At 41.3% G+C, this 22,840-nt stretch overlaps 3 protein-coding genes across 5 annotated transcripts; 1 reads left to right on the top strand and 2 right to left on the bottom strand.

Annotated features, from left to right (window-relative positions):
* Nucleotides 1-290: 290 nt before the first annotated feature.
* Nucleotides 291-6,732, bottom strand: vash1 (vasohibin 1). Of its 3 annotated transcripts, XR_015709293.1 has the most exons (8): nucleotides 6,106-6,732; nucleotides 5,793-5,884; nucleotides 4,946-5,002; nucleotides 4,297-4,371; nucleotides 3,826-4,207; nucleotides 2,666-2,769; nucleotides 551-2,588; nucleotides 291-319 (listed from the first exon to the last, which is right to left on the bottom strand). XR_015709293.1 is itself a non-coding variant. In XM_087780242.1 (7 exons), exons 1-7 carry the CDS (start codon nucleotides 6,325-6,327, stop codon nucleotides 2,516-2,518), a joined length of 1,005 nt encoding a protein of 334 aa, XP_087636368.1. In that variant the 5' UTR covers nucleotides 6,328-6,732; the 3' UTR covers nucleotides 406-2,515. The 3 variants fall into 3 exon arrangements, 2 of the variants coding, with proteins under 2 accessions (XP_087636368.1, XP_087636369.1); XM_087780242.1 differs by lacking the exon at nucleotides 291-319 and having other exon boundaries at nucleotides 406-2,588; XM_087780243.1 differs by lacking the exons at nucleotides 291-319; nucleotides 4,297-4,371; nucleotides 4,946-5,002 and having other exon boundaries at nucleotides 406-2,588.
* A 978-nt stretch (nucleotides 6,733-7,710) lies between these two features.
* fcf1 (FCF1 rRNA-processing protein) lies at nucleotides 7,711-9,926 on the bottom strand. The gene is made up of 8 exons (XM_087779759.1): nucleotides 9,855-9,926; nucleotides 9,247-9,311; nucleotides 8,763-8,834; nucleotides 8,544-8,692; nucleotides 8,412-8,484; nucleotides 8,253-8,340; nucleotides 7,987-8,081; nucleotides 7,711-7,923 (listed from the first exon to the last, which is right to left on the bottom strand). The coding sequence occupies exons 1-8, from the start codon at nucleotides 9,855-9,857 to the stop codon at nucleotides 7,875-7,877; spliced, it is 594 nt and encodes a 197-aa protein (XP_087635885.1). The 5' UTR covers nucleotides 9,858-9,926; the 3' UTR covers nucleotides 7,711-7,874.
* A 32-nt stretch (nucleotides 9,927-9,958) lies between these two features.
* Nucleotides 9,959-22,051, top strand: arel1 (apoptosis resistant E3 ubiquitin protein ligase 1). The gene is made up of 22 exons (XM_087779787.1): nucleotides 9,959-9,987; nucleotides 10,627-10,869; nucleotides 12,120-12,288; nucleotides 12,702-12,922; nucleotides 13,027-13,098; nucleotides 13,217-13,443; nucleotides 13,891-14,128; nucleotides 14,202-14,371; nucleotides 14,448-14,628; nucleotides 15,081-15,325; nucleotides 15,719-15,796; nucleotides 15,918-16,059; nucleotides 16,121-16,242; nucleotides 16,311-16,386; nucleotides 16,960-17,069; nucleotides 17,139-17,318; nucleotides 17,541-17,666; nucleotides 17,778-17,907; nucleotides 18,390-18,448; nucleotides 18,508-18,597; nucleotides 18,658-18,833; nucleotides 21,091-22,051. Exons 2-22 carry the CDS (start codon nucleotides 10,722-10,724, stop codon nucleotides 21,191-21,193), a joined length of 3,063 nt encoding a protein of 1,020 aa, XP_087635913.1. The 5' UTR covers nucleotides 9,959-9,987; nucleotides 10,627-10,721; the 3' UTR covers nucleotides 21,194-22,051.
* The last annotated feature ends 789 nt before the right edge of the window (nucleotides 22,052-22,840 follow it).

The following is a 22,840-nucleotide window of genomic DNA, read 5'->3' as shown; positions in this document are numbered from 1 at the left end:
TCAAAAAAGTACATACTTTAAAGATCAAGATAATACTGAGAACAACACAGGAGTTCCAGAAAATCAAGGAAAAGCCTGAACAAATAGAAACGTCTTAAGATGTTTCTTGAAGGAGTCAGTAGACTCCATCAAGCGCAAAGAGAGAGGAAGATCGTTCCAAAGCTTAGGAGCAACAGCCAGAAAAGATTTCTCTCCTCTGGTCCTGAGCCGTGTGCGAGGAACCATCAGTAGATTCTGATCCACAGACCTCAGAGCCCGAGCTGGGGTGTAAGGCTGGATCAGATCACTGATGTAAGGAGTAGCCTGACAATGAATAGATCTGAAAGTAAGAACCAGAATTTTAAAGTTGATCCTGAAAGAAACTGGAAGCCAGTTAGTATAATATAATGTAGTCAAAAAGCAAAGTTTGTGTTTTGATCATATTTATTGGGATTTCATTTTTTTAAAGTAAAAAAAAACACAGTTTTTGTAGAACACTGGACTATAACGCAACATCTATTCCCTGTGCACATTAAAACAAAGAAACTGATGAAGCCGTCTCAATACTAACCTCTTTTTTTCTCAACTCAATGTTGCAGCTGCATACCACGCTGGGTGGTAAAGTTAGCTTCCGAGATTCCTGCGTCTCTGTGTCACATCCACGTGGTTGGTGAACCTGCTCTTGTGAAACCGTAACTACAGTCATGGTCGAAAGTGTAGCACCACCATTTACAGAAAATCAAGTTGTCGCCTTTTCTTTCTGATGTACTGTTGAAATAGCAAATATTGGTACGCTAGGATGGAGGCCACGCTCGAGGTAACCAGAGTGTCATGTAGGATCCGTGTCAAGCGTGGAGGACGGTTGTGAGTCAGCCTGGAAGGCGAGACAGTGAAGTAGATCAGCAGTGAGTGTCGGAGAAGTCTCTACACTGCTGTGCACATAGAACTAAACACTATGAACTGGTCTGTCCTTTGTTTATGCTTGGTGTTGATGAGGTGCTATGTGACATGAGCACTCTGAAGGCAAAACATTGTTGTGGAAAATACTTAACAGCGAGAGTGTCATAAAGACCAGGATCGGCAACAAACGATTCAAACATCAAGAACTTTCAGTGAAGGTTTGGGGGGACGGCTCTTTGGATGGTGGTGGCTAACACATGCTAACTTTGGGCCAGGACTGCTAAGTCAAAAACGTGTGTTCTCGTGTGACTATCCTAAAATAAAACATTAAAAAAAAAAAACAGATTTCATTTTAAACAAGGCACAAAGGGTTCTTTTCCTACTGGACAGGTCCGATCTAAGGCGATCACAAACGCACTTTAAGAGTTTTTGCTGACAGAAACGCAAACATGATATGTCAAGTGGCACATTCACGACTGAGGACGATCTCACTCCAAAAAGGGAAATTACGATCTATTAAAGGTCCACAACAACGAGCGTATTTCTAAAAGCCACTTCAAGTAGCTGTAAGGGGCGCTAAGACGATGTAAAAAAGGTATTAAAAATCAGTTTTCAGTCAAGATTAAAAAACTTATTTTTCTAACAAACAAAAACACTTTTCTTCTTTTTTTTTTTTAAATGTTATAAAATCTCTAAAAAAATAACATTTTCTTTCAAAAAATCAATTTCATCCTTGATTATCTATAGAAAGATCTAAACACTGATGGTAGATTGTTGGTTGTTTTTATCTAGATTTGAATCTCTCTACAATGATTGTGTTAAAGAAGTTAGCATTTTGTGTTTTTTTTAAGTGTAGGAAAAGATGGGAGGAAGCAAAGTTTAACTGCCACTTGTGTGTTAGCATATATTTGGAATCTAAGATGCTAAGATAACTAGACATCTTTCACTTTCTCTTTTTTTCTCACTAAAAAGGTATCAAGACAAATGACCAAAGTTTCAATTTTTTTTTTTTAAACAAAAGTGTCTTTTTTTGTAGCGTTAACAACTTAATAGCAAAGATATTTTGATCAGAAAAGTACTTGGAAACTCAAATTGGGTAACAACTGTTTGTACGGACATAGTTTCTGTTTAAGTGCTTTTTTCTGTGTTATTTTTACTTAAGCTAGCACTGTTTTTTATTTCACAGATTTCAATGTGGTCCAGCAAAAGAAGTATCTTCGTTTTGTCTCCTTATCGGCATCTTTGCCGTCTGCTAGCGTGAGTTTTACAAATGGCCACTGTCAAAGTGGGGTTTTCTTTATTAGCAAACCTGCAATTATTGCCAAATTCTTATATTTTAGTTGCCAAACAAAAGTAGTTGCTTATTCTCACTGAAAGGTTTAAGTGCAAGTTTACTCGCTAGAATATAGCAAGATGCTCCTCCATTAGCTAATACCAGTACAAAGAGCTAACTTCTAACTCCCCTGTTTGCTAATGTAATTTAGCATTTGTTGTTTTCTGTGAAACTTTGCAGACGCGGTACAAAATCTGAGCAAAACTACACGCTTAAGAATTCAACTGCAGTATTTCTGATATCCTGTGAGCGAGGTATGTGATGTAACAGAACACCGATACACAACTTTAGCGGCTCGGTTCTTCAAACGCGGATCTGATATCCGTTGATGTCTGCTGATGCTTTTTGGTCCAGGACCTTCTTCTCTGTTGAGGAGCTGAAACGGCAAAAGGAACAAGTCTATTTCAAGCCTCTTCTATTAATAGTTCTCTAACTTTAACTTCACAGTCGTACCGTCTCTCGACGCGGCTGATCCTGCGCAAGGGACTGTTGGGGCCTCTGAGCGGGGAGCCCATGCTGTTCCTCCTGTCCTTGGTGGGACTGAGGGGCTTTCCGATCTGGAACCATCACATGTTAGTCAGCCGAGGCTGTTGGACTCAAAAGGTTCTTATTGTGGACTTTATATTTTTAAATTGTTATCTAGGAAACTGTTTGAAGACAACAATCATCTTCAAAGTGCAGCCCAAGGGCCACATCTGGACTTCAGCTTGAATTAATACAACCTTTTGTGAGGTCAAAGGGAAACATTCTTTGGTTGCAATCTTTATCTCAAGACACTAAACAGTTTAAGTTAGACTTTATCGGAGAAGGGAAAAAGAAATCCCAGCGAATTAACCATAAATCGCAGCATGGCTGTGGCGAGTGAAAAACTTGTTTTAGAAGGCAGAAACCTCAAGCACAACCAGACTCAGTGTTGATGTTCTTTTGCTGTGATTGGTTGTGAGGGTGAAGGAAAGGCATCGGGAGAATAAAATAAAAGAAGAGGGGAGAGTTGGAGGACATCCTGGAGAGTTTACCATTATTTATTGTTTCATCTAAAATAGTACAACTTAAAAATGACGACTATTTTATTGTCTTTTCCCCTCATTTACTCATATTGAAATTGCTGAAGTAAAATTAATAATTCTTGGTTTTTCGATTGTATTATATTATTTTTCTAGGGATTCATTTGGATGAAAGTAATTGCCCAGAGATGTTGGAGAATGGGGGGAAAACCCTTTTTTTTCACACAATAAAATTTTGAGATTGAATGAAAAAAAAAAAGTCATGCTCCCTGATTTAATATCACCAATTAGAACTTATTTGTGGAGAACATTTGTGATGTTGGTATATTCATGGCCTCGTAAACACGGGTCATTAATCCAAGTCAGCCTGCGAGTCAGTACCTAAGTTACGTTCATGTGTTTAATGGGGCAAAGCACTCTGAGTGGAAGCCATCGTCGTGACGATCCTGGAAGTCATCACATTAAGTGAGCTCTCTTTAACTCTGGTGCCGAGAGAAAGAGCGCTCCTCCGATTGAGGGTCCGCTCTGCCGGACGTAACTCGGATTAAATCGAATCAAGAGCATCTGCCGGTCGTTATTAGTTACGTCAGACGCGGACCAAGGGCGTACCTTCAGCCTCATGTCTCTGGTGTGTCTTTCCAGCTCTCGCCGCAGCTCCTCCTTGCTCAGCTTGTCCACGTCCAGGATCGAATGCTTCCACTCGATCTGCTCCATGCTGTGAGGGTCGTGGGACACGTACTGGCCGATCTTCACCTTGCAAAGGGTGTGCCAGTAGCCCCTGTATGCTACGTCGTAATCCTGTACCAAGTCCATCAGTGTGCGGAACTCCGGGGGCTTGAACATGAGGTCCTCCCGTCGGCTCATGCCCAGGGCTCCGAAACGCCCCCCGCAGTGGACTCCGAGCACGATGTGGTGGAAGTGGTTCCCTGAGAATGTAGACTTAAAGCTGAGGGGGAAGCGCTCCAAACTGGGAATGTTGTTGGTGAGGTAACTGGAGGAACTCTTAAGGAGAACGTCAGAACATGAATTCTTGGAGCATCTACTTTAGACACTACCACACGCTGAACATGTAAAGGATACATTCCAAGAATGACCGCCTCCAGACACTTGATGGGCAGAGCTTCTCGAGTCATTTCCTTTGCGATGTCCATCAACCTGTGCAGGAAAAGACATCTACATTGAACTTGGATGATTTCAAAAGTTGTGTTGTTACCACAGTTGCTGATCTTTTATGGGAAAGTGTGCATAGTATTGTTTGAAAGACTCAAAACAAGTGCAAAAAATAGCCTAAAAGGAAGGTGCAGAAATTAAAAAACTTAACGGTAACTTGATTTATAGGCTCTATTCCTGGCTCTAGCTTTTGACTCAATTTAGTTTTTAAGAAAAACATGTTTTTTTCTAATAAGAAACCACTGTTGAAACATGGCCAACCAAATTACTATAATTTAAAACTGCCTGAACTGGCCTGAAATGGCTCTTTTAAGTGTATTCAAGCTACTTTTAGAAACATTGTACAGCAAAGCATAATTTTAATTGTGGGTTTAAAAAAAAACACCTTATCATATGTTGACTCAAAATGCAAAACCGTTAATACACTTGTAAGTCAAAGTATCATTGTGCCAGTATTTTAGTCTTACAAAGTTATTTTTTTTAGAAGTTATGGAATAAAGTATCTAAGGCTGCAGGAGTTGTGCTACACCAAGTCAAATAAAGAGGTTGCAATACTTACGCTGTGAGAGGTCGACTCTTCTTGATCTCGAAAAACTGCGTCCCAGTGTGATTGTACCTGAGTTTTTCAGTCAGGGTCAAACTTTGAGGAAGTGAGGCTGAATGTTGGTAGTGCTGTAGTGGCTATTTAAAGGAGGGACTTCCCTCTCGTGTGGGACTGTAGCATGGAAATTATTAGCAAGATTTTATAGTTCTGATTTTTTTTTATAGTGTTTAGTACGTAAGTAAGTAATAGTTATTTGTAAAGAGCCTTTCTAGACCAGGGTCACAAAGTGCTTTAACAATCAAAAACAATACACAGTTAAAATATATACTTTAAAAGGCCAAGACACATAAGACAAACACAGGAGTCCCAAAAAATCGGGGAAAAGCCTGCACAAATAAAAATGTCTTAAGCTGTTTCTTTAAGGATTGGGGAAATGTGAGTTCTTCTACTAGATCAGGTCAGAATTCTCGCTGCAGAGTTTTGTATTAACTGCAGGCGAGAGCAGCTCCTTCTTGTTTAGACACCATACAATAGTCCAAACACAGCACAACTGCATGGATTACAAGCTCCGGATCGTTTAGGGCAGGAGCTTTGAAACTCCGGCCAACTTCCAACGGCTCTCCAGAAGAATCTTTGATGTTTTGGTTTTTTAAATGGAGGTTTTTCCACAAACAGTGTATTTATTAAGATTTAGTGCAAACCCAGGGGAAATTTGAAACCCTGCAATTGCGTTGGTGCCAGGAGAGTTTTCTGACAAGTCAGCATTTTTGATTCCCGGAGCAAGATTCTGATGAAAAGGACTTGTGTGTTATGAAGATAGTACTAGAAACATTGACACCAGTGTTTTCTTATGAAAGGATACTGCAATTCCCTGATGTATTTCTGTATGGCTTCCAGGCGCTGTGGGACGGTGGTGGTTGGATGGAATGTTGTAGGCACGCTTGGTATTGGAATCTGTAGGACAGTCCAGAAACGGGCATCATTGCTGATAACAGACACTCTAGATATAGGAAGAATTATTGGAACTGCAACAGGACTAGTTCAACTGACTATGGGGTTGAGCTTGTGACAAATAATAGGTACCAAGGGGACAACATTTGCTTCCGCAAAGACACTGTGAAGAAGAGTATGGATAACCAGCCACTGTTTCGACCAACCAAATCTCAAGACGATACCTTAGGGAGGTCGATGGCACCCCGGACTTCCTTCTCCAGCACATTCCCGTTGGGGTGAATCCGGGCCACATGGCGCCACATCCTCTCCCAGGTCTCCTCGTCCAGCGGAAGGCCTCCTCTGTTGACGTAGAAGGGCACCTCTCCATCCCTCAACTCTTCCTCCCCTTCATTGTCCTGCTCTCCATCTCTCTCCTCCACCGAGCCCACGTGGGCCAGCAGCATCCCTCCTGAATGGACCACGATCCTGACTCCGAACCTTCTTGAAGACGTTCGATCAGTCCACTGGAGAGGTCCACTTCATCACATTGAAGACCATCGGATAACGCTGGTGATCCAAAATTTCGACCAAAAGTCTTAAAATATAAGCAACACTTTCATCGGTTAAGTATTATTGCGGTGGCTTCCTGTCATATCAATCCATCTATCACACTCTTAATCCTCTATCAGATTAACCACTAATCCAGTCCCGGTAAAGGTCACCGGCGGCACCGTCGCTCCGAGTCCAAAACACTCGCTCCTTTGTCGGTCACTCCACACCGCTGAACCGACGCGGTTCCGGAGATTTGCTCCGACTCATTGTCGCTGTCCGAGTCCGCCTCCGAGGCTCCAATAGAGGGATCCGTTCATCTCCTGGAGCCGCTCAGACACGCCCAAACGTCAGCCTAACGCGCATGCGCAGCACTCGGCGGAGGAACTCGAGTGCTGCGTTCAGGTGCTTAGGAGAAGGTAGGAATTTATTATATGTTGACACTGCGAACGATTGTTGACGATGATTGGAATTGGAAAAAAGTTATGTTATCAAATAACAAATTACCGAGTCGTTTCACCGAATACGTTTTAGGTGTTTGTTTAGGTGAAAACAAATGGAAAATTGCAGCTTTTATGCATCTTAAATTAAAAATTCATCAGAGACCAAACATTTCTTGTCATTGACCACTCCAAAACGTGATCCTTAACAAATTCATTTTAATTTTTCACTTCATGTTACACATTGTTAATTTAATTCATATAATATAGTATACTTTAAAACAATGTTTTATTTCTAATGTCTTGTCCATTACACCCCAGCTCGGGCTCTGAGGTCTGTGGATTGGAATCTACTGATGGTTCCACGCACACAGTTCAGGACCAGAGGAGAGAAATCCTTCCAGACTGTTGCTCCTAAGCTTTGGATCGATCTTCCTCTCTCTTTACGCTAGATGGAGTCTACTGACTCCTTCAAGAAATATCTTAAGACGTTATTTGTTCAGGCTTTTCCTTGATTTTCTGGAACTCCTGTCGTGTTATCAGTTTTATCTTGATCTTTAAAGTATATACTTTATTGAATATTGTTTTGGTTGTTTAAGCGCTTTGTGACCCTGGTCTGGAAAAGCACTATACAAATAAAAATTACTTACTTATTAATTCATATTGCTTAGGTTAAATATGACTTGTCTTTCAATTGTATTATTTTAACAGGGATTAATTTGGATGAAAAGAAATTCACAGAGATATTGGGAAAAAAAGGGGGGGGGACTCTTATGACATTAAATAATTCCTCACCCAACACACAAAAAATGCATCCTTCTGTAGAAACCATAAGGAATTGTCAACATAGTCCATGAGTCAAATTAATACATTTTATTTCAATTCAAAAGATAAAACACATGCATCAATAAAAAAATTCATTTACATTTCAAGAAAAGGGGAAATTGTTTATCTTTTTCAAAATCAAGAAGTTTATTCGTCCGTGCTTAAACAGGCTATTTACAAATGAAGCAGATGAAGGATCAGAATCTCGGGGCTCCGTAGTCGTCCGGCATCCTCTCGATGTTGTACCTGCAAATAGGAAGGTTATGTTACAGCCTTTGGCTACAGTCATACTTTCATAGTCTGCGTTACCTGTGGTTTGAGATGTACATGATCGGGACTCCTGGGATCTTCCTGACTCGCCTCTTCAGGTCTCTGTCCACTGTGGCAAGGATGTAACACTTGTGCTGGAGAGAGGAGAAATTTAAAGGTTGTTGTGTGCAAGCTGCATTTTTTAATTTAAAAGTCAAACCCCTGAAGCTTATGTCTAATGTTAGGTTACACATGCAGTATGACTAAAATGTCATAACAGCATGTCATCACAACATCTGTAAGAGCCTAACAGATGTAAATGCTACCTGTGTCACTCTCTGGACCAGACAATCGTCAGCGTAGGTTCCTTTGTGGGTGCATGGTAGACGCTCAAATCTGGTATCTTTTGCGATCCTGGATAAAAGGAACCATAGATATAAACTCTTGTTCTTTTGAACTGACCGTGAACTCGTCAAAGGCTTTACCTGAGTGCAACTCTGTACTTCATCCCGAGCTTCTCAATCTCAGCCATCACACAGTCGGTGATGTATGGGATGCCTGCAGGTGAAAACACGTGGTTTATGCTTTATCCTGGAAAACATTTTTTATTAGCTTACATTTTGCGTATAAACAATCCATCATAGACTGAACGATGTCCAGTTTGGCTTTGATGGAGAAGTTGATGAAGTTGGTGTCGATCAGGACGTGGTATGGTGGTCCAAGCTGTGTGTTGTACTGGAAGAACAGGCATGAAGGGTACTTTGGGCTGCGGGACGGAGACAGAGAATGAGATCATGGAAGTCTTTTTGACTTTGTGTTTCAGGGGGTGAACTTACACTTCGGTCACCTTCAGCTGTGTTGGGTCTTTCTTCTGTATCCTCCTCTTTTTGACACGAACTTTCTCATTTCTACCAAATCAGACATCCACACTTTCTTAGAATAAACTCAAAATGCACTGAAAATTGATAAATTGTACTGGATCCGAGAAAGAAAGGAAAATATGTCACAGTAAAACTAATAAGTCCAAATTGAATAAATCCAACCAAAAAAAAATCAAAGATTTCAAAGACTAGATTCAAAATATTAAACAAAAACAAGAATGTTCTGAATTTAAATTTGAAGATGGAGAAAATTAGACAAGTTGTCAATACGAGAAAGAATGACCCTGAAAGAGAACCATCTCAGTAATAAAGGTTGACAAGTTAAATAAAAATGTATTAATTAATTAATTAATCATATAAATCAAACCAAATATTAAGTTCACACTTCATTTGTTTGTTTTATATCGATTGATGTACAGATCTCAACGTTGATACTTACACCCTTTGGTCTTTCAGACTGATCATTTTCTTCATCGCAGCATACTTCTTTGTTTTCGGTTTCACCTGGAAATATAGGAATAACAGAATAAGACAAAACCGCACAGACCCCACAAGAATCTCGTTTTTTATTTATTATGTGACCGAGACATCATGTTTTTGTTCCTGTTATAAGCTAACATCCAGAACGATTGTTTGTCCAACAACCTGTCAGGATAGACCTGTCAGGATAGACAGTGACAGTGCATGCATGTAGATCATTTAAACAACTGATGCGTGATAATTGTACCTTAAACATTCAATTTGATCCATTTAATAGATAACGATAGTGTGTTCTGTGACTAAGTTTAGGAAATAAGTTATGTCGACCACATCGGCCTTGGAAATTACGACAAAGTATTCCTTTTTAGTAAAAAATATTTGAGAGGAACTTAGTGATGACAAAACTAGTCAAAGCTACTTTGGAGCAACAATGCTAACAGGTATTCTACACGGCCTCTATAAGAGCGTCTACGCCGAGTATTAAACAAAAAACAACATTCAGATTCAGAACTCGGTCCATGGTATTCGAATAAAAGCAAGTATATCAATAATACGGGTTAAACGAACCATGTTATCTGGAAATCGTTGTTGCTGTTGCTCCAACTCGGGTCCCTTCCCTCGTGCGTGTAACTCCGCGCATGTCGATGACGTCGAGGATGTTTCCTGCGCATCCGGCTGCTAAGCTACCTGTCAATCGAAGGTAAATACATCTTTAGGAACATCACGTACTCCTGGTAACATTTACGTTCCATTAACTAGTGTAGTTGGATGCTGAGTAAACATGTGCGTGAGGTGTGTTATCACGAGAATACGTCTGGCGTGTGTCGAGCGTTCTGAGATATATCTCGCATTGTTTGCTAACTGTGCTAACTGTTAGCATCATTTCATCCCATTGTATGCTTCGGGATGCTAACACTAGCTCCCAGCGGTGCTGTGAAATAATTCCTTTTGAGGGGTCCACGTTTTCGCCCGGGTGTTTTGCCGCTCTGTGTTAGCAGTTGAAGTTTACATAAATTGGTAATGACAGCGGACGTGTTTTGCTACTTTATATTCCAATACGCCTGGAAGTGCCATTGTCTGTGATTTGGCTCACAAAGACAATAATAATCGTCGGTTCTTGTTTGAATATAAGTAGAAACCAAAGTCTCCCATGCATATTTTAGTGTTGCATTTCTTGTAATGTTATTCTTCCATCACGCCCCCGAGCTGTCAATGAAATATTGATGCACTGTAGGCACACCTGCTAACGACAAACACCAAAGCTGTTTTATTTGTTGCTTGTTGGTTCAGTGACGGTATTTTATCTGCAGTGATGTTGTGTCTGTTTCTTTTGGACTAGACTTGGTTGACCCCCCACCCTTCAATGACCCCTGCTGAGCAGGAGTTCTATTTGTGCACACTAAAGGGTTTAAGCCAAGGCTTGAAAATGGTCTGATGGACCGCCGCTTTTTCCTGACCATCCTTTTCTGTTCTGCGTTGTGGATCTTTTTCTGGGAAGTGCGCTGGAAGAAAGGCAAGGAAAGTCAGCTTGAGGAATGGCTGCAGGGACACCGCCTCTCTCAGTACAGGAATTTATTTGAAGGTAAGTGGGCTGGTCTAGTTTTGCCTTAATTTTATGAGTGCAGGTCTTGAGCTGAAGTTAGTTGTATAACATCCCTGAAGTTGTGCAAGCTTAGTAAAAGTGTATTTCCTGTTGAAGACTTGCAACCTTTTATCAATGTTTTAGCCAAATGTTTATTGTCATGAGCTGGCAACACTTTTCTCCCACAACAATAAACCATTCTCGCCTGGGTAAAATGATATACTTAAAGTAAAAGTTAAAAAGGAAATAACATGAAAGATGGTAAATCATTTATCTTTGGGAATGTTTACAGAAACTTTCATATAGTTCTTCGCTTATCAAGTGTAAACTCCAAACAAAATACGTTTTAATAAACTCAGCCAAAATGTTATATTTAAAATGCCAGTGTATTTGTTAGTAAAAAGCATAATTAAATTGACAAGTGTAGTTCTATTTGGATTTAAGAGGTTTGTAGTAAAAAAAAAAAAAGAGGCATGAATAAGGGTATTAGTACTACTTCTTTGTGACTATAATGACAATATAAATATATATATATATATATATATATTCGTTTTTTTACATGACAACTTGTTTAAGAGCTGAAAGGTACACTTTTATGTACAACTTGTAACTACATTGTTTTGAGGTCAGTGCTGCACTCTTTTGTAAATGTTCCCTAGCACATATCCCTGCTAAGATCTAATTTTTGTCAATGAGCCAACATGATTTTTAAACCGTAAAAGGTGTCGTATACATTTTTCAAGTTTTTACATCCTCAATATCCTATTGTAGTGGAAGAAAATACATTTTTCCATTTGAACCTTGAACTTATATTTCTGATCATTCACAAAACAGATAAAATCAGTAACGAGTTAGTCGAGTTTTAGCCCAAGCAGGAAACTCAGGCTTCGCTTTATATATCACAGGCTTGGAAATGGAACAGTAGTTAAAAAAAGCTATAGTTACAATGCCTCAGGCTTGCATGTGAAACAAGAACCACAACACAATCATATAAATAGATCAAGATTAGCATCTAAATATGAGTTTGTGTGATTTATTTATTGTGAAACATCATTAGCATGACTTTAATCACTTTGCTGCCCAGAAGTGAATTATTCAGTTTATTGATTTGATGTCTCCTTATGCATAATCATGCTCTTGATACCTTTTAACGAGATGTCAACCAGTGTTTGCACCAAACCCTTGTTGAATCAATGGCCTTCTTGGATATTGGAAAAGTTTATTTTCTGTGGTTTCCATATCTGATCTAGATGTCAAGACGCTGGAGGAACTGAGTCTGAATATACTGAGTCGCCTGGAGGAGGTGGTGAAGGAAGAGCAGCGCTGGAGGGAAATCGCTGAGGCTTACATCCAGCTGCTCCGAGACTTTGCCTTCCAAGAGTGGCTCTGCTCCCAGAACCTGGAGCACTATTACCACACGTAAGCTATGGAAATGCTTTATAACATGTTTAGACATTTATTAATGGAATCATGTTAAAGAAAAAAACCTATTCATATTCTCACTATAGGGCCTGTGTATAGAGCCTTTAAGTAGCGTTTAGACCAGACATGAGCAAAGTGTGAGAGTTTTACATGCTAAAGTAATTTTTCACTTGTTTTATCTTTTATTTGTTGTCCTTTTTATGTTATGGAAAATAAATGGCTTTTATCAGTCATTTAAAAATTGAATTTATATTAAATTAAATGTGACACAACTTATTTAAATAAATAATTAACCACCTGCAAGATCCCAAGGTCTTGTTAGTTCAATAGCTGTGTGTCGAACTAAGCCCCGCCTTTCTTTGTCTTCTCACACTTAACGTTTCACTTTTGCTTTTAATTCCCGGCGACAGGTTAAAGACGTTCGGCTGCATGAACCTGGATGATCTCTCTCAGCTAGACAGTCAGCTGCAGCTCTCACTCGCTGCCTGGGGTTACTACTACGAAGACTACATCAAGCTGTCCACGGGCATCAAGGTCCTCCAGGCATCACGGAGGAGTCGAGACCAGGACTACGAGATCCGACTGGTTCACAGTCTTTCCGAGCGGCGTCTGAATGAGAAGTGGTCAATCGGTAAGACTGTTGTATAGAAGAGTCCTTGATGTTAAAACACTAACAAATGTATACATTTTATATATATTTAAGTTGTGATCTCTCATGATTCGACCTTCTCTTAGGTGGAGCGCTGATATTTGGCTGTAGTGTGGCACTGTGCTTCTTAATAAGGGACCTCATGTTTTACGTTATTGGTGAGTTAGAGAATGTTCAAATACACTTATTACAATGAACATCCAAACTCATATTTGGTTGATTGTTTCTGCCTCAAATCTTGTGTCTGTGCTTAAAATTATTTTTTTCTCTTGTCAGGTGGAATTACTGTTTCCTTCATAGCGTTCGTCTTCACCATCAAGTTCCTCTGCGAGCTCGCAGCCAGGGTGGTCAGTTTCCTCCAAAATGAGGACCCGGGGCGCCGCGGCGACCGCAGCATCTATGACTACGTGCGAGGAAACTACCTGGACCCGCGCTCCTGCAAGGTGGCCTGGGATTGGAAGGAGCCACAGGAGGTGGGGCAGACCATGAGCTTCAGGGTACAGGTGAGCAACAAACCAGTATGTAGATGAAACACAAATTACTGTTGTCAAGCTGAGATTTATTTGTGAGGCGCAGTCAAGCCAAAAGAAAGTAGTCAAACAGATATGGCGCTTTAATGTGTAAAAACTAGAAAAAATAAGTTGTAAATTGATTCTATATTATTTCATTTTATGTTTATTTTATTTTTAGATATCTGATATAAATCTTACTATAAATAAAACAAGACTTGTGGATATAATGTTAAGCACGAAAAACCTTTTAAAATATATTTTCATGGGTGAGAAATATTGATAAGGACAAAGGAAAATAGAGACAACTAAGGTCTTAAAGAAATAACTTTTAGGAGTAATTGAATTCAAAATGGGTGATTTAGAATAACTTGGATTTAAGAAAATACTATTTTTAAACGAGTAGTAACAATTCACAACACTGTTATTGTCTTTCTCTAGCTCTTTTACAAGAATGGTCAGCCTTTTCCAGCACACCGGCCAGTTGGTCTAAGGGTCAACATCACCCACATAGAACTGGCTCTGGACATCCCGGTCACTCAGGAGGTTCTACAGGACCAGGAATCCAACGTGGTCAAAGTGGCTTTCACTGTGCGCAAAGCGGGACGCTACGAAGTTGCTGTCAAACTTGGCGGTCTCAACGTGGCCTACAGCCCGTATTTTAAGACATTCCAGCCCGGTATCAGCTTCTCTATGTTTCATATTGTCTGTCAGGTGGTATTTGTTTTTCGACTCACTGGGTTTTATTTTAGGTACCGTCGTCCCCTCCAAGACCAAGATCGCCTACCATTTTTCCACTCTGGTGCTGACTAACGGACAGCAGCACACCCTGCAGATCGAGCCCAGGGATGAGTATGGGAACCCCACCAGTAACTCCACATCATTCACAGATGAGGCCAACTACAGCATCAACGTTCACTCTGTGAGTCCAACATCCCTTTTTCACCGTCCTTCATAACACACGCCCCATAACCCAAACCATTATTGGACTTCTCCAGCTCGGAATCACGGAGGACGACAACCTGGAAGGACAATTCAGCAAGTCAGTCACGCTCAATAAGCCGCAGTGCCAGGTCCTACTGCGGTTGACTTTAAGGCAGACCGGCTGTTTCCGCGCATGCATCACTTACAAAGACCAGCCACTCAGCAATGGAGAGTTCGACATTATTGTTCTCAGTGGTGCGTATGTTTTTCTGCTCACAGTTTATAGCTTTTCTTTTAGCTTTTTTTTTTTTTTTTGTTGGTCTCGATAGCGGCTTATTCTCTGACTAAACATACACAGCTGCAGCGTTGAATTCACTGAGAGGGAGTATGAACAGTTTTGGGCAAGTTATGGAGTCTAAAGTGATTTTATTTGAGTCACAAGACTTCTTGTTCGGTGTTTTGCCTTACTTGTGTCAAAATCATCATAAAGACTAATTCGTTTTAGTTCAGGAATGTTTCAAGTTTTACCACAGCAGCTAAAAATATCTGGATACTGACTTCTTCTACTTACCTTTTATAAAGGTAATTTTAAGTAAAACTTATGTGACCTGCATGTAATTGTACTAATAAAAGAGTTAGAGGAGTTGTTTAATTCACTTTACTGTTATACCCACATAACCATATTAAAACTGCTGTCCTGCATGCAGAGAATGAAAAGGCGTGTGTGGAGAAGAACGTGTCCACTCAGGGGAACAGCATCTACTTTGAGGCGTACCTGTACAGCAGCGGGAACTACTGCAGCTCCTCCTGGCAATTCCCTGCCTCCTCGCTGCTGGCTCCCCAGAGGAGACCATCCATGGGTGAGGAGGAGGATGAGCATGACTCTCCTGTGGAGGGACAACCAGAGAAAGTCAAGAAACCAAAAAAGGTCTACTGTTACATATCGCCAAAGGTAGGTAGTTTTTCGCCCTCTGCCCAAGAGGATAATAAACTAATTCGAAATTACATAATGAAACTCCAACAACTGACTCCACCTTCTTTTTCAAACATCCATCTTCCCATTTTGTATATCATTAATTTTCATTTGCATCTTTAAAAAAAAGAAAAGATTTTAGAATATCAGCCAGGTTGGCTAGTCTTGAATACTTATCTTTGTGGGTCTGGATTATTGAAGGTGATCTAGGTGTTTCTGCACTTTAAATTGCATTTACACTGAGCTTTGAGCCAACTATACTGAATGTTTTAAAAATGTTGAGATGATATGGTGGACCAGATTCGGCTCCCGAGGCCATGAGGCCATTTGACACGAAGAACATTTTCTAAAACATTTCTTTTCATCCAACAGCAACTCTCTGTGAAGGAATTCTACCTGAAAATTATTCCGTGGCGCCTTTTCACCTTCCGAGTGTGTCCTGGAACAAAAGTAAGAGCCGCTGAAAACAAACCATCTTATTCTAGATGCAATTAAAGACCCACCAAACCCTTGTACATAGAAAAAATCCTTACGGTTTAAGTGTAACTGACGTTAAACTTTGTGTTGCCAGTTCACATATCACGCCCCCGACCCTGTCCACAAGTATTTGACTCTAGTGGTGGATGACGGCATTCAACCCCCGGTGGAGCTCAGCTGCAAAGACAGGAACATCATGGCAGCGACCTTCATCCGTTTTCTGCACAAAAACATTGGTTCGTCATCAACATTTGCCTCGTCAAAGCTGTTGCATATTAATGTTTGCACTGTCCACAGGCGGCTCAGAGACCTTCCAAGACAAAGTCAACTTCTTTCAGCGTGAGCTCAGGCAAATCCACTCGAAGAAACCTCGCACCAAGACCTGCCTCAAAATCACACGCCACTCCATCCTCGACTCGGTCCGTGCTTCTTCTTAGAAAGACCGTCTTAAATAACTGACTTATTTTCTCTGTTGTTGACCCCTCAGTCCCTTAAAGCCACAAGAAACTTCTCGGTGTCTGACTGGAGTAAGAACTTCGAGGTTGTGTTCCATGATGAAGAAGGTGATTTGATGTCTCAGTGCTGGTGCAAAAACAGCAGAAATAATGGTGACATTGGGTTTATAGGTATATGAAAAATATTATCATGAGAGGTAAATATATGAAGATAAGTAAAGTTATTTTAGATGGTATTAAGATGGAATCTATATTATTATATTTAGTCTGTATTTTATGTATGAATTATACTGTAATCAAACGTGACAAACATAGGTATTACTGTATAAACAATAATTTACAATCATTAATCAATTGTCAACTTTTTGTTGTTAAGTTTTTATGCCGCAGTAAGTATAACAAACACCTCTAGATGTCAATATTTGTGAAGCCCAGATGCAAATATCCAAGCAGTTCACTGTAGAATCAAAAACAGGTTCTGGAGTTGCAACCAACTTGCATATATCTGTCTTCATCATCCTCTAGTTACAACTGTGCTCATATAACGTTCTTCGTCTCTCCTCTCCATATGTCCAAACACTATATCCCATGCCACCGTGCCTGTACCCTCTTCTTCACCACCTGTTATCTCTTCGTTTTAATGGTTTGATCAGTTAAACTAAACTCCTCATGTTGCTGCAGCTCTGGACTGGGGTGGCCCCCGAAGGGAATGGTTCGAGCTGATTTGCAAGACCCTTTTTGACACCTCCAACCAGCTCTTCACCCGCTTCAGCGACAATAACCAGGGACTGGTGAGATTGCAGCTCCTTTCGTGGTAATCTTATGGAGTGTTCAAATGTTCTCTTTCTGGGGGTTTCCAGGTGCATCCGAACGCAGAGCGACCGCAGCATCTTCGCCTGAAGATGTACGAGTTCGCCGGTCGTGTTGTGGGAAAGTGCCTGTACGAGTCAGCTCTGGGCGGAGCCTACAAGCAGCTGGTCAGAGCCAGATTCACTCGCTCCTTCTTGGCTCAAATCATCGGACTGAGGATGAACTACAAGGTGAGATGATCCTGAAATAAGCCAATATCAGGTCGAATTGATGGTACACTTTTAAGGACATGATTTAAATCCCAAGTTTGGCCCATTACTATATCTATATTGGCACATATAAAATAAATGTTCAGTAGAGTATCTTGTTTTATGAGCTAAAGTCAGATATTTTGTTTCAGCCTACACATTTTTGGCCCCTCAAATGCATTTGTTTTGCCTCTACCACCTCAGTACTTTGAAACAGACGACCAGGAGTTCTTCAAAACCAAAGTTTGTTTCATCCTCAACAATGACGTGAGTGAGATGGACCTTGTTTTCGCCGAGGAAAAGTACAGCAAGTCAGGACAGCTGGAGAAGGTGAGGGCTTGGATATTAAGGATTTGAAGAATTTGCATGAAGAGTGGTCGTGGTAGTCGTCGAAGAAACAAGCAGAATTTAAAGAGGAGCTGTCGCTTCTCCCGCCTGCAGGTGGTGGAGCTGATCTCGGGTGGGGCTCAGATCGCGGTGACCAATGAAAACAAGATGCATTACCTCAACCTGCTAGGTCAGTATCGACTGGCCAGCCAGGTGAGAGACGAGGTGGAACATTTTCTTAAAGGTGAGCAGTAGTGGTGTAAAGAAATGTCAATTCACTTAAATATCGCTGTTTTTTATTTTTATTTTACAATCTCATATAGATATTCATCAGCACTAAAAAAATAATTTAAATAAATAATTTTGTTGGCCTTTAAATATTTGTTTATCATAGTTTGTTTATGGTTTATATTTAAATAAAGTATAATCAAATAATTTGATAAGATGCAAATATTCACACTGTTAAAGCTAATGTTTGGACATATTTTAGTTTTAAAACAAATGAAAGCAGTCACAACTTTGTCAAGAGTTTTGACTGTAAATCCTGCAATGCCAGAATGAAGTAGTTCATATTTTATCCTTGTTGCTAAAGTATCACGATGTTCCACTAAATATTTTTTCGTTGCCCATGTATCGTTATACTTCGCCAGATTCTTTCAAATGCACACCCCTATTGAGAAGCTGGTTGACTTTCCGAGGTAATATCAAATCTTTCTTTCTTCGTAGGTTTGAATGAACTGGTGCCCGAAAACCTCTTAGCCATATTTGATGAGAACGAGCTGGAGGTATGTGTGGAGAGTTTTCACCGCCTGGGTTGAATTTTAATAAATGTTTGTGTGTTCAGCTCTTGATGTGTGGCACCGGAGATATAAACGTGCAGGACTTTAAGGCCCACGCTGTGATCGTCGGAGGATCCTGGCACTTCAGAGAGAAGGTTAGAGTGGTCTCTGAGCGTGTTAGGCAAACCTTAACAATGTCCTCTGTTGTGTCTCAGGTGATGAAGTGGTTCTGGGCGGTCGTGTCCAGCTTCACGCAGGAGGAGCTGGCTCGTCTCCTGCAGTTCACTACAGGATCCTCTCAGCTCCCCCCGGGCGGCTTCAACACCCTCTGCCCCTCATTCCAGATCATCGCTGCCCCGACTCAGAGCACCCTGCCCACCGCACACACCTGGTGAGGAGTCATATGATCAAACCTTTTCCTCCAAAAAAGCTCCTATGTTTTGCCGCTAAAGTATTTTTTTTAAGGTGCAGACAACTACCATTTTTTCGCTATTTTTCACAGTAGTATTACTCCTTGAAGTTATACCACACGACAAGGCTCTGTAATATCACTCTGCAAGGCCCCTAGTATTACTTCACGAGGCTCTGTAGTATTACTTCACAAGGCTCTGTAGTATTGCTCCGAGAGGCTCTGTAGTATTGCTCCGAGAGGCTCCGTAGTATTGCTCCGAGAGGCTCCGTAGTATTGCTCCGAGAGGCTCCGTAGTATTGCTCCGAGAGGCTCCGTAGTATTACTCAGAGAGGCTCCGTAGTATTGCTCCGAGAAGGTCCGTAGTATTACTCGGAGAGGCTCCGTAGTATTGCTCTGAGAGGCTCCGTAGTATTGCTCCGAGAGGCTGCGTGGTATTAAACAGAGAGACTCCGTAATATTACTCTGATTGGCTCTAGCGCACCACAATGCTCTTTCTTATTACTCAACCAGGCTCCTTAGTATAACTCTGCGAGGCTCCTTAGTGTTACTCCACATAGCTCCTTAACATTACTCCGCAACACTCTTTAGTATTGCTCCGCGAGGCTCTGTAGCATTGCTCCGCGAGGCTCTATAGCATTTCTCCGCAAGGCTCTGTAGCATTACTCTGCGAGGCTCTGTAGTATTACTCCGCAATACTGTAGCATTACTCCGCGAGGTTCTGTAGCATTACTCCACGAGGTTCTGTAGCATTACTCCGCGAGGGTCAGTAGCATTACTCCGCGAGGCTCTGTAGCATTACTCCGCGAGGGTCAGTAACATTAATCCGCGAGGGTCAGTAGCATTACTCCGCGAGGGTCAGTAGCATTACTCCACGAGGGTCAGTAGCATTACTCCACGAGGGTCAGTAGCATTACTCCGCGAGGGTCATTAGCATTACTCCGCGAGGTTCTGTAGCATTACTCCGCGAGGCTCTGTAGCATTATTCCGCGAGGGTCTGCAGCATTACTCCGCGAGAGTCAGTAGCATTACTCCACGAGGTTCTGTAGCATTACTCCGCGAGGGTCAGTAGCATTACTCCGCGAGGGTCAGTAGCATTACTCCGCGAGGGTCAGTAGCATTACTCCGCGAGGGTCAGTAGCATTACTCCACGAGGGTCAGTAGCATTACTCCACGAGGGTCAGTAGCATTACTCCGCGAGGGTCATTAGCATTACTCCACGAGGTTCTGTAGCATTACTCCGCGAGGTTCTGTAGCATTACTCCGCGAGGCTCTGTAGCATTATTCCGGGAGGGTCTGCAGCATTACTCCGCGAGAGTCAGTAGCATTACTCCACGAGGTTCTGTAGCATTACTCCGCGAGGTTCTGTAGCATTACTCCGCGAGGCTCTGTAGCATTACTCCGCGAGGGTCAGTAGCATTACTCCGCGAGGGTCAGTAGCATTACTCCGCGAGGGTCTGTAGCATTACTCCGCGAGGTTCTGTAGCATTACTCCGCGAGGTTCTGTAGCATTACTCCGCGAGGGTCTGTAGCATTACTCCGCGAGGGTCTGTAGCATTACTCCGCGAGGCTCTGCAGAATTACTCCGCGAGGGTCTGCAGCATTACTCCGCGAGGCTCTGCAGAATTACTCCGCGAGGTTCTGCAGCATTACTCCGCGAGGTTCTGTAGCATTACTCCGCGAGGGTCTGCAGCATTACTCCGCGAGGCTCTGCAGAATTACTCCGCGAGGCTCTGTAGCATTACTCCGCGAGGCTCTGTAGCATTACTCCGCGAGGCTCCGTAGCATTACTCCGCGAGGCTCCGTAGCATTACTCCGCGAGGCTCCGTAGCATTACTCCGCGAGGCTCCGTAGCGTTATTCCGCGAGGGTCTGCAGCATTACTCCGCGAAGCTCTGTAGCATTATTCCGCGAGGCACTGTAGCATTACTCCGCGAGGCTCCGTAGCATTACTCCGCGAGGCTCTCTAGTATTACTCCGCGAGGGTCTGCAGCATTACTCCGCGAGGCTCTGTAGCATTACAGTCGAGAGAAATCAAGATTATACTACGAAGCTGTCAGTCACACAGTTGAACAAAGTCACATTCTAACGGGTTTGCCTTATGTATGAAAATATACCTGTTCATTGATAGTGCGCTTTATCAATAAAGTTTTACCTTACCTTACCTTAATTGGTGCGTTATGGTTTGAAAAATACATCATTTAGGCTCACGAGTAAAATCGTTTTCTTTTCTCGTGCAGTTTCAACCAGCTGTGCCTCCCGATCTACGACTCCTACGAGGAGCTGCACAAGATGCTGAAGCTGGCCATCAGCGAGGGCAGCGAAGGTTTCGGCATGCTCTGAACCCCACTGTGGACCTGCTCCTCGAGCCCAGCCTCCGAGACGGAGGTGTGTAAATAGAATCACCCGCTTGTGTACATACAAAAACTACTTTTGTTGCAGTCGGGCTAATGTAGTTTTGGAATAGTTTTTTAAGTTTGAAAAAAAAAGCTGGAAAGCCTCGAGTATTAATGTATAAATGCTTTTTTTTTTGCAACCTAAGGAACACTTAAGTGCAACAGCGGTCTGCATGAGATGTGGGCGGCGTTCGCACCTGCAGCACTTTTGGCCTTAACTGATCAGGGACGGATGTGTGTGTGAATAGTGCATCACTCTTTTATTTAGACTCTTGTACATACCAGCGGCCCAACATGTTTGAGTATAAGGGATGCTTTGTTTCTTAACTTATTGTGTAAATAGTTCCAGGAGCAGTGAATGTTTTTTTTTTAATTTTAACTTGCCTTATCGACACCCTCTGCCTCTGATTGTATCCGGAGAAATGGTTTTGAGTGCCTGCCAGAGGTGTCGGGTGGATGCGTCAGACTCTCATTCCACCTTTTGCTTCCATCCTCCACACACTCGCTGACACACGCACACCATCCACACTGTATCAACCGTAGCCATACGCGCCACGACACCCTTTCTTCTAATTTGAGATTCTCTGCTGGTCCAGACTCGAGTTCAAATATATATTATATGTAACAATATAGTATTATTATATATAATATATCATCGACTGTTTTGCTTCTGTCCTGCTCAAGGGCATTAAAATAATCACAATTTTAGTTCCGCTTTAGCAACAGCTCTTTAAAAATATTAAGCTTTTGACTTCATCAAGTGATTTTTGGTGTTTGTTTTGGGTCGTGCAATCCAAGTTTTGTGTTTGGGGGGGAAAAAAGCGGGGGGGGGGGGGGGGGGGGTTGAGATATTCCGATGGCTGAATCACTACACAGGGCTGTGAAACACATGAAGGAACTCTGTTGTTTATTTTCCTTAACATCAACCATTTATGATAATTCTAAACTAGTGTTCTGAACTTTTAACTCGCATTGATATGATGTTATGAATTTAAAGCTGAAGGTGTTTCTTTTGTATTATTTTTTTAAATCCTGATGATGAATGTTGGAGAGTCTCGGCTTCGTAGGTCTTTTGTTTATGGAAATAAAAATGATGGACTCTACTGGTGTCGAGCTGTGTTTAGACTCATTTTATTTGATGTTAATAAACATTCAGTTTATTAAACCATGTGTCTTTTATTGAACGAACACACTGGGTGCATTTTCTTTTAATCAATTCAAACTCGTACTTTTATTTTACACATTATTTTATATTAGAAAACTCCATAATTCAATAATTCAATTTTTTTCAGTTATTTTAATTTAAGGAAAAAAAGAAACAAAACAACATTGCTAACATAATATCTTCAAATTGAGTGTTCTACTGGACTCTTGTTGACTTATCTCCATTTATTTGTATCTTAAATCTTTAGGTTAAGGTTAAGCATAAACTCAGGGACTTAAAAAGTGACAAAATATTATTATTAATATTATTATTAATATTTGTGTGAATTAACCAAAACAATTTTTTTTACATGAAACTGGTTTAATACTATATATAAATTAAATCACAAAACGTCTTAAACGGTTAACATTCATATCATGTATTTTATTT

The sequence above is a fragment of the Callionymus lyra genome, chromosome 18, assembly GCF_982586985.1.
Source record: "Callionymus lyra chromosome 18, fCalLyr1.hap1.1, whole genome shotgun sequence".
Classification (NCBI taxonomy): domain Eukaryota; kingdom Metazoa; phylum Chordata; class Actinopteri; order Syngnathiformes; family Callionymidae; genus Callionymus; species Callionymus lyra.
This window is presented reverse-complemented; position numbering and strand designations above follow the sequence as displayed.

What these genes read in the sequence shown, in the direction of transcription:
- vash1 (XM_087780242.1), bottom strand. Translation starts at nt 6,327, where the DNA reads ATGCTGCTGGCCCACGTGGGCTCGGTGGAGGAGAGAGATGGAGAGCAG. An exon ending in GTGCCATCGACCTCCCTAAG is followed by an intron (nt 5,885 to 6,105) that starts GTATCGTCTTGA and finishes ACTGTCCTACAG; the next exon opens with ATTCCAATACCAAGCGTGCC. An exon ending in GAGGCGGTCATTCTTGGAAT is followed by an intron (nt 4,208 to 4,296) that starts GTATCCTTTACA and finishes GAGTTCCTCCAG; the next exon opens with TTACCTCACCAACAACATTC.
- fcf1 (XM_087779759.1), bottom strand. An exon ending in CAGCTGAAGGTGACCGAAGT is followed by an intron (nt 8,693 to 8,762) that starts GTAAGTTCACCC and finishes TCCGTCCCGCAG; the next exon opens with CCCAAAGTACCCTTCATGCC. An exon ending in GGATTGTTTATACGCAAAAT is followed by an intron (nt 8,485 to 8,543) that starts GTAAGCTAATAA and finishes TTTCACCTGCAG; the next exon opens with GCATCCCATACATCACCGAC.
- arel1 (XM_087779787.1), top strand. Translation starts at nt 10,722, where the DNA reads ATGGACCGCCGCTTTTTCCTGACCATCCTTTTCTGTTCTGCGTTGTGG. An exon ending in TTTTAAGACATTCCAGCCCG is followed by an intron (nt 14,129 to 14,201) that starts GTATCAGCTTCT and finishes GTTTTATTTTAG; the next exon opens with GTACCGTCGTCCCCTCCAAG. An exon ending in CTGCCCACCGCACACACCTG is followed by an intron (nt 18,834 to 21,090) that starts GTGAGGAGTCAT and finishes TTTCTCGTGCAG; the next exon opens with TTTCAACCAGCTGTGCCTCC.